This window comes from Pseudoliparis swirei, chromosome 19 (assembly GCF_029220125.1).
Source record: "Pseudoliparis swirei isolate HS2019 ecotype Mariana Trench chromosome 19, NWPU_hadal_v1, whole genome shotgun sequence".
Taxonomy (NCBI): domain Eukaryota; kingdom Metazoa; phylum Chordata; class Actinopteri; order Perciformes; family Liparidae; genus Pseudoliparis; species Pseudoliparis swirei.
This window is the reverse complement of record NC_079406.1, coordinates 640,973-651,309: the sequence shown is the minus strand read 5'-3', so window position 1 is coordinate 651,309 and position 10,337 is coordinate 640,973. Positions and strand designations below refer to the sequence as shown.

Here is a 10,337-nt window from a genome sequence, read left to right as displayed (position 1 = left end):
CTGTGGAAGACGTCGTGCCTGGTCCCTGTCCCAAAGAAGTCAACACCATCTGGCCTCAACGACTACCGACCGGTCGCCCTCACCTCCCATGTGATGAAGGTGCTGGAGAGGCTGGTCTTGGCCCACCTCCGGCCGCAGGTGAAATCGTCGCTGGACCCTCTGCAATCTGCTTCCCAGCCTCATGTGGGAGTGGACGACGCCATCATCTACCTGCTGCAACGAGCTCAGTGGCACCTGGAGGGAACCGGTGTCTCTGTGAGAGTCACTTTCTTTGACTTCTCCAGTGCATTTAACACCATCCAGCCACTGCTGCTGAGTGAGAAGCTGCGGGTGGTCGGTGTGGACGCGTCCACCATCTCCTGGATCACTGATGACCTCACAGGCCACAGTTTGTCAGAATGGGCCGTGTGCTGAACGGGGGTCAGTGATGCTGGAGCCCCACAGGGAACTGTTCTGTCTCCCTTCCTCTTCACCCTGTACACCAGTGACTTCCAGTACAACACGGAGTCATGCCATCTGCAGAAGTACTCTGATGACTCTGCAGTGGTCGGGTGTATTAGGGATGGACGGGAGGAGGAGTACAGGGCAGTGGTGAGTGACTTTGTAAAGTGGGCCGATGAGAACCACCTGCGGCTGAACGTGGCCAAGACCAGAGAGATGGTGGTGGACTTCAGGAGGAAGAGCTCCTCCACCTCTGAGTGTCCTGGGAGTGGACGTGGACATGGTGGAGGAGGACCAGTACCTGGTGGAGGAGGACCAGTACCTGGTGGCGGAGGACCAGTACATGGTGGAGGAGGACCAGTACATGGTGGAGGAGGACCAGTACCTGATGGAGGAGGACCAGTACCTGGTGGAGGAGGACCAGTACCTGATGGAGGAGGACCAGTACCTGGTGGAGGAGGACCAGTACCTGGTGGAGGAGGACCAGTACCTGATGGAGGAGGACCAGTACCTGGTGGAGGAGGACCAGTACCTGGGCGTCTCCATCGACAGCCGACTGAACTGGAAGGCCAACATCAACGCTGTGTACAAGAAGGGATGAGTCGACTCTTTTCTGAGGAAGCTTGATCCTTCAACGTGTGCAGCAAGATGCTGGAGTTATTCTACCAGTCGGTTGTGGCCAGTGTGCTGCACTTTGCCATTGTCTGCTGGGGGAGCAGCATCGGAGCCGGTGACACCAGCCGTCTTAACAAACTGGTTAGGAAGGCTGGCTCCATCATCGGCTGCCAGCTGGAGCACCTGGAACAGGTGGTGGAGAGGAGGACGTTGAAGAAACTGCTGTCCATATTGGACAACCCGGACCACCCGGACCACCCGGACCACCCTCTCCACCACCTCCTCCAGGGACAGAGGAGGACTTTCTCCAAACGTCTCCTCACGCTCCGCTGCCACAAGGACAGATACAGGAGAACATTCCTGCCGACGGCTATGAGGCTCTACAACAGATCACCTCTTGCCAGATCCTAGTGCAATAACTACAACAATAACTGAATACTTACACTATGTTGATCTGCACTTCACACATCTCATTTGTTTGCACTACACACATACACACACATTTCATTTCATTTGCTCTGCACTCATACACACACTTTGCTTTTTGCACTCTGTCTATATTTAATATTTTTGTATTTGATTTGTCAGTGTTGTTGTGTGTTGTGTATGCATGTGTGTTGTATATTTACATATATATTTTGTTTTGTATTTTACTTTTATTTTACTTGTATACTTCTATATCTTTCATCCCTGTTTCTTATATTTTGTGTTTTGTTTTTATTCTTGTGTGTTGCTGCTACTGTCACGACAAATTTCCCCTTGGGGATTAATAAAGTATATATCCATCCATCCATCCATCCAAAACAGCTCAGTATAGTCACAGCATATTCATGACCAATTCTTTGTTTGTTCTTTGCTGTGACTATACTGAGCTGTTTTCAGTTTTATTACATTTTTTGTGTCGGACCATGTCCATAAAACAATAATAAAAGAGAGAAGAGATGTTTGTGCAAAAAGGTAACGAGAACTTTAGACTTTAATAAGTTGAGTGAGATTGGAAAGTTAATTTTTGCGTGTGATTTCATTGGATGGATGCATTTTCATCTCTCTGTTGAACATTACTAACTCTGCTTCCTCCCCTGAGTCCTTGTGACTTCACGTCTCATAGGGCCATCGGACCCGGCTGGGTCTGATGCCATGGCCCTGTTGAGACTCCGCCCACTGCTCCTCTCTACCTTCATCTGCCTGATGGATCATGGAGGTCTGGATCGTGGAATATGGACAGGCCCTGTGCTTCCCCACTGATGGCTCAGCGTTACCTGGAGGGTTGATGACAGTAAGCCGGAGCCAGCGAGGCCGCGCCACAGGAAGCGCCTCGTGGCCTCTGTTCACTTCCCTTTCTGTAACGCTGGTTACACGCTTCATCATGGGAATCCACAACAGAGACAACTCAGCCCCGCCCACAGGCTGAGGATGTGTCATCAGTTACATGAGTGTTTTGGTTTCTACCCCGGTGATGTGGGTATCATGGCCACACAGGGAACACATGGACGTCCCCTCAGCGGGCCGGTGAGCTGCTTCATGGCTCACCTTCAGCAGGTGTCTTCTTACTCACCTTGAGGACAAAGTGTACCGACTGTCTTCAGAGTTCAACCCGCCTCCTGTGTGCAGTCACATTCCAGACACACAGGTGACTCATCGCCCTGGAGCGTGAGGTTCAACGGCTGGAGAGGGTTGTGATTGGTTAGGTTTGTATACATACATACATATATACATACATATATATATATACGTATATATATATATATGCGTATATATATATGTATGTATATATATACACCTATCTCTCTCTCTCTCTCTCTTGAAGTGGGGAACATGTATTTCACAACATTCCCGTCGTGTTTCAAACCTCTTCCTGTGGTTCTGGTGGGCCACGTGTTCCCTGTGAGTCACCAGCAGAGCACAAGGGGTTCCCAGCCTGCGGATCATCTTGGTGTTGTGTTCAGGTCCCCGCTGAAGGAGGGACCGGGTCTCCCTGCTGTGTTCTTGGTGGACTCTTTGGTGTTGTGTTCAGGTCCCCGCTGAAGGAGGGACCGGGTCTCCCTGCTGTGTTCTTGGTGGACTCTTTGGTGTTGTGTTCAGGTCCCCGCTGAAGGAGGGACCGGGTCTCCCTGCTGTGTTCTTGGTGGACTCTTTGGTGTTGTGTTCAGGTCCCCGCTGAAGGAGAGACTGGGTCTCCCTGCTGTGTTCTTGGTGGACTCGTCTTTTGTTTCACAGCATGTGGAAATTTACTGGACTTCAGATTTCTATACAGTGATTAACTTTTATGGTTCGCCTTTGCTCTCGGGGCATTGAACACTATGTACCTCTGACTAATAAAAACAAAGAATAAACTTTTATGGCCCCCATGGCATATATTTACTTATTATCTGGTTATTTGTCAACTCTCAGCTGAAGAGGCAAAATAGAAATCTAATTAAACACGAACATCATGGAAAATTTAGGAAATTCCTTATTTGCTGATACAAAGACACGTTATGCAGCAGTTAAGATCAAAACTACAAGTTATAGAAGATAAACACTCTATAAGTTATAGAATATAAACACTCTACAAGTTATAGAAAATAAACACTCTACAAGTTATAGAAGATAAACACTCTACAAGTTATAGAAGATAAACACTCTACAAGTTATAGAAGGTAAACACTCTACAAGTTATAGAAGATAAACACTCTATAAGTTATAGAATATAAACACTCTACAAGTTATAGAAAATAAACACTCTACAAGTTATAGAAGATAAACACTCTACAAGTTATAGAAGATAAACACTCTACAAGTTATAGAAGGTAAACACTCTACAAGTTATAGAAGATAAACACTCTACAAGTTATAGAAGGTAAACACTACAAGTTATAGAAGGTAAACACTCTACAAGTTATAGAAGATAAACACTCTACAAGTTATAGAAGGTAAACACTCTACAAGTTATAGAAGGTAAACACACTACAAGTTATAGAAGGTAAACACTCTACAAGTTATAGAAGATAAACACTCTACAAGTTATAGAAGGTAAACACTCTACAAGTTATAGAAGATAAACACTCTACAAGTTATAGAAGGTAAACACTCTACAAGTTATAGAAGATAAACACTCTACAAGTTATAGAAGGTAAACACTCTACAAGTTATAGAAGATAAACACTACAAGTTATAGAAGGTAAACACTCTACAAGTTATAGAAGATAAACACTACAAGTTATAGAAGGTAAACACTCTACAAGTTATAGAAGGTAAACACTCTACAAGTTATAGAAGGTAAACACTCTACAAGTTATAGAAGATAAACACTCTACAAGTTATAGAAGGTAAACACTCTACAAGTTATAGAAGGTAAACACTACAAGTTATAGAAGATAAACACTCTACAAGTTATAGAAGGTAAACACTCTACAAGTTATAGAAGATAAACACTCTACAAGTTATAGAAGATAAACACTACAAGTTATAGAAGGTAAACACTCTACAAGTTATAGAAGATAAACACTCTACAAGTTAAAGAAGATAAACACTCTACAAGTTATAGAAGGTAAACACTCTACAAGTTATAGAAGGTAAACACTCTACAAGTTATAGAAGGTAAACACTCTACAAGTTATAGAAGGTAAACACTCTGAAATCAGAATCATAATAAGTGTTGACATATGGATCATGTGACTTGTTGGCTGGTGTGTTTACATTAGACGAACAAAACAACAACAATCAAAAACAATCAACAGTCAACATAAAAGATAACATCAATCAAATCAATGTGTTCATGAGGGTCAGTGGGGAAAGTAAACAGTAAAAAGTAAAACGTAAAAAGTAAAGTTAGAAAAGATAAAAACTCTAAAAGTTAGAAAAGATCACATAACAACTCAAATAGGTCAAACTTTACTGCGCGTGCCCGCGTACGTGCAGTCCGCACGTACAGAAATGTCCGGCGTGTGCACGAGCCTGGTCCCGCTCCACCGCGCTCAGGAGGGGGAGGGGGGGGGGGAGGGTAATGACGTCAGCGGAGCTGGCAGGAAGCCAGGAGGCGGTCCTCCTGACGTCAGTGCGTCTCATTCACGAGCACCAGCCGTATATAAGCGCTGCTCAGGCCACCGAACTTTAAATAAGAAGAACCAGAGGACCGGACACCAGAGAACCGGATCACAGAGAACCGGATCACAGAGAACCGGATACCAGAGAACCGGATCACAGAGAGCTGGATCACAGAGAACCGGATACCAGAGGACCGGACACCAGAGAACCGGATCACAGAGAGCTGGATCCAGAGGACCGGCGGAGAGTCCAGACGGTTTATCCACTCACCGGAACACAGGACTCTCTCTCTCTCGCACGGACCCGCTGTATGCATCTGGACCTGTGGTATCTGAGCCGCCGCCCCGCCATGGTGCTCCTGGAGGCCCCCCCCATGGCCCGCGCGGCCCTGCGGGGCCAGCTGGGCTGCGCGCCGGGCTGCCTGCTGCTGGACTGCCGCTCCTTCCTGGCCTTCAACGCGGCGCACATCTCCGGCTCCACCAACGTGCGCTTCAGCTCCATCGTGCGGCGCAGGGCGCGCGGCGGGCTGGGCCTGGAGCACATCGTGCCCAACGAGGACACCCGGGCCCGGCTGCGGGCCGGACAGTACCCGTCCGTGGTGCTGCTGGACGAGCGCAGTCTGGACCTCAGCCAGGCCAAGAAGGACGGGACCCTGCAGCTGGCGGTGGCGGCGCTGTGCCGGGAGCCCTGCGGAGCCCGGGTCTTCATCCTCCAGGGTACGGACACACACACACACACACACACACACACACAGGAGGACACACACACACTGGAGGACACACACAGGAGGACACACACACACACACTGAGGACACGCACACAGCCTGAGGACACACACACAGGAGGACACACACACACACACAGGAGGACACACACAGGAGGACACACACAGGAGGACACACACACAGGAGGACACACACACAGGAGGACACACACACACAGGAGGACACACACAGGAGGACACACACAGGAGGACACACACAGGAGGACACACACACAGGAGGACACACACACAGCCTGAGGACACACACACTGAGGACACGCACACAGCCTGAGGACACACACACAGCCTGAGGACACACACACACAGCCTGAGGACACACACAGCCTGAGGACACACACACAGCCTGAGGACACACACACACAGCTTCTTCAGTCAGGCCATCAGGCTGCTGAACAAGGACTGAGACCCTCATTAACACTACACACCAGAACATATTCTGTGAATATCTATGGCCATGGTGTATATTTTATTACATTGTTTTATATATATATATATTGTCTCAAAAAAGTGTATATTTTATTACATTGTTTTATATATATATATATATTGTCTCAAAAAAGTGTATATTCTATTACATTGTTTTATATATATATTGTTAATACTTTCTTTTTTTGTGTGTGGATATTATATAGTTTATTCTCATTCTTTTTTTAGTCTGCTACTGCTGTCGGGTGTTTTGCACATAAGAATTTCACGAACCGATTATACTTGTATAAAAGGGGATGTGACAATAAAAACTTGAAACACACACACACACAGGAGGACACACACACACACACACAGGAGGACACACACACACACACACACGCACACACAGGAGGACACACACAGGACCCCCCCAGAGGGCCTCAGCAGCTGGAGGAGTAACCAGCTCAGACTGGATCCTCTGAGGTCTTATTGAATGTTTCCTCTCAGGCGGCTTTGAGGCGTTCTCCAGCGAGTTCCCCGAGACCTGCACCGCCCCCCCAGCAGGGCTCAGTCTGAGCTCCGGCCCCCCTGGGAGTGCAGACCCCCGCTGTAGTCCATGCAGCGCCCCGTTGTATGACCAGGTCAGCATCCTGAATGAGATGTAGGTCCCACTCTTGTTGCTCCTCACTTCCTGACTGCTGTTCCTCGCTGTGCCTGTAGGGGGGTCCGGTGGAGATCTTGCCGTTCCTTTACCTGGGCAGTGCGTTCCACGCCTCCAGGAAGGACATGCTGGACCTGCTGGGCATCACGGCGCTGATCAACGTGTCGGCCCACTGCCCCAACCACTTCGAGGACTCCTTCCTGTACAAGAGCATCCCGGTGGAGGACGACCACAAGGCCGACATCAGCTGCTGGTTCAACGAGGCCATCGAGTTCATCGGTGAGTCCTTCAGGCCCCCCCCCCTTCCTTCACTTCACTCTTGGACTGCTGGATTTAAATCTTTAAAAGTTCCCTCCAAAACCGAGCGACCAGCTGGCCAGGCGCATAAAGGCGGTGACGTCATGGCGGCCCCTTGGGGGCCCTGAACGCTCCTCCACGCCGCTCTTTGTTCCTCCTGAACAAAAGGAGATCTCTCCTCCCTCGGCCTCCCAGATCAATACCCCCAGCAGGGGGCCGGCCCCCCCCTCCTCTGTGTCTTAATGAGCTGCTGAAACAAACGCCATCTCAAAGTGTTGCAGGCCCTTTTGTGTTTCCTTCCTGCGGCCGCCTCTGTTTCCTCTCCTAACCTCTTCCTCTTCCTCCCCCTCTCCTCAGACTCCGTGAGGAACGGCGCCGGCCGGGTGTTGGTGCACTGCCAGGCCGGCATCTCGCGCTCCGCCACCATCTGCCTGGCCTACCTCATGCGGACCAACCGCGTGAAGCTGGACGAGGCCTTTGAGTTTGTGAAGCAGCGCCGCAGCATCATCTCCCCCAACTTCAGCTTCATGGGGCAGCTGCTGCGCTTCGAGTCGCAGCTCCTGGCCGCGGCCAGCTGCTCCTCGCAGGCCGGAGGCTCCGCCTTCCACTTCCCCGCCTCCATCCCGGCCCACTCCTCCGCCGCCGGCCAGCTCTCGTTCCTCCACAGCCCCATCACCACCTCCCCCAGCTGCTGAGGACCAGACTGACTCACAAGGGGCTCCACCGAGACCCCCGCCCAACGCGGGCCTGGCTGTCATCCAGTTCATTGTGATACTGGACAGAATGGGGCTGGGGTCAGTTCATCTGACCCTGCTGGCCTACCTCTGTAGGTTGTGCCCCATCAGGTCTACAGGAGACCACCAGACCTCAATGTGAAGCCAACAGGAAGTCGTTGTTCCTCCAGAGGAAGTGAAACGATCTGAATATTCTTTATTCAATAGAACGAGTGAATAGTTTTCATTTGTAAAGCTTTTGATAATCAACGGAGGAGGAGGAGGGCTAGAGGAGGTGTAGCTCCTCCTCTCAGGACTCCGTGTCCCCCTAACTACCTCGTGTCCCGCAGCAGAACCAAACCTGCTGACGTGTATTTATTAAAGTAATATATATTTCTCTATCATCTGTTTGTTGGATTTATGTTTTTATACGTTTAATAAATCTCATCTGACTTTGTGCTCAGCTGTCCACGACCCACAATGCACCTCCACAGGGCCCACAATGCACCTCCACCCTCCACACGGCCCACAATGCACCTCCATTGACACATGAACAGCTTCATCTTCACAACGTCTCATAACTATACCAAAAGTCAAAAATACTAACTAATGACTAAATGTAGAGACTGTGTGTATATATATGTATATAATAATATATTTTTATATACAACGAGGTCGTCTCGGCTCATGTCGTCGGACCCAAACTCTGACCGACTGAACATGTTCTCATGTTTCTAGAAACACGCCGAGTTCATCTCAACACTTTCATGTTCAGTAAAAGTTGATAGAATAAGTGGACCCTGGGTTTGGGTTCGGTCCCCGGGTTCGACCCCCGGCCCCACACGTCTGTTCAATGTGTCGGAATTCATCGTCTGGAGGTTCACGCCCACATGGGAGCATGGTGTCGGCCATTGTTCGGGCCACACTCCCATGAGGGCAGCGGGACCCCCCCCCCCCCCCCCAGGGGCCCAGGACCCCCCCCCCCTCCAGGAGCAGCTGCAAGGCATTTGGGAGAGTGTGACATGTGAAGAGCATTCAGGGCTCATTCAGGCCTCGTGTCCCCGGCCTCCCACAGATGGGGGGGGGGGGGGGGCGGACACGGCCCTGAAAGGGAAACGAATATTTTTGGGTTAGGGTTGCAAATTAGCCAACACATTGACTTTGACCCCTCAGAGGGTGAGAAACAGGAGAACACACTCTCTCCAGCGGTGATGATGGTGATGATGATGATGGTGATGATGATGAGGTGATGAGATAATGATGATGATGAAGTGATGAAGATGGTGATAATACCCTAAGGCTTTCCATAACAACATGTAATGACGTTTGGGGGAGAAGCTCACATGAGGAACACAGATGACCCGACGTGTTGTTTAGTGATCGTCTCTGATGAAGAGGAGGAGGAAGATCACCTCACAGCTCCACAGACTAGCTGAGGTCCTGGGGACATATGTGAGCCTGATCCCTCTGAGGAGCCTGATCCATCTGAGCCTGATCCCTCTGAGGAGCCTGATCCCTCAGAGCCTGATCCCTCTGAGGAGCCTGATCCCTCTGAGCCTGATCCCTCTGAGGAGCCTGATCCCTCTGAGCCTGATCCCTCTGAGCCTGATCCCTCTGAGCCTGATCCCTCTGAGGGATCCCCAGAGGAGCCCGGAGAGGAGGCCTTCTCTCAGGTTCATTGGGTGAGAGCGCCACCGCCTGGAAGATATCGTCTGTTACAGAAAATACAATCTGGAGACTAAACTATTCCGTTTCATTATTGTAGTAATGTATACATTACTACAATAATGATACATTAATACAATAATGATACATTAATACAATAACGATACATTAATACAATAATGATACATTAATACAATAACGATACATTACGACAATAATGATACATTAATACAATAATGATACATCATTACAATAATGATACATTAATACAATAATGATACATTAATACAATAATGATACATTATGTTACGAGCTCAGACACTTAGGAAGTAGGACCCAATTGCACGACCCGGGAGACAGAGATAAAGTATTTGTAAGTACTTTATTTTTCGGTTCTGCAGTGAACAAAATGAAAGCGCTCACGTAGTGAGGGATCAAAAACTTTTCAAGAGCACAACATAACCCGACCTGATCATGGCAAAAGACCAGACGAACTGACAAGGAACACTGGGAGACAGGGGAATTTAAGCACATGGTAACAAGACACAGGTGGGACCAATCAGGGGCGGGGCTGACACTGATGAGCATAGGAGACAGGTGTGATGACAGGTGAAAACAATCAGGAAGCCTGGAATGAGAGAAAGTGAACATAAATGACCTGAACCTCTCTAGCATATCTGTCGGTGCACAACAGTACCCCCCCCTCTAGGGCCAACTCCTGATGGCC

The 10,337-nt window shown here is 48.9% G+C and overlaps 1 protein-coding gene across 1 annotated transcript; it reads left to right on the top strand.

Moving 5' to 3' along the window:
- Positions 1 to 4,773: 4,773 nt before the first annotated feature.
- On the top strand, positions 4,774 to 8,404 carry dusp1 (dual specificity phosphatase 1). The gene is made up of 4 exons (XM_056439207.1): positions 4,774 to 5,798; positions 6,782 to 6,915; positions 6,995 to 7,214; positions 7,590 to 8,404. The coding sequence occupies exons 1-4, from the start codon at positions 5,393 to 5,395 to the stop codon at positions 7,925 to 7,927; spliced, it is 1,098 nt and encodes a 365-aa protein (XP_056295182.1). The 5' UTR covers positions 4,774 to 5,392; the 3' UTR covers positions 7,928 to 8,404.
- Positions 8,405 to 10,337: the final 1,933 nt, after the last annotated feature.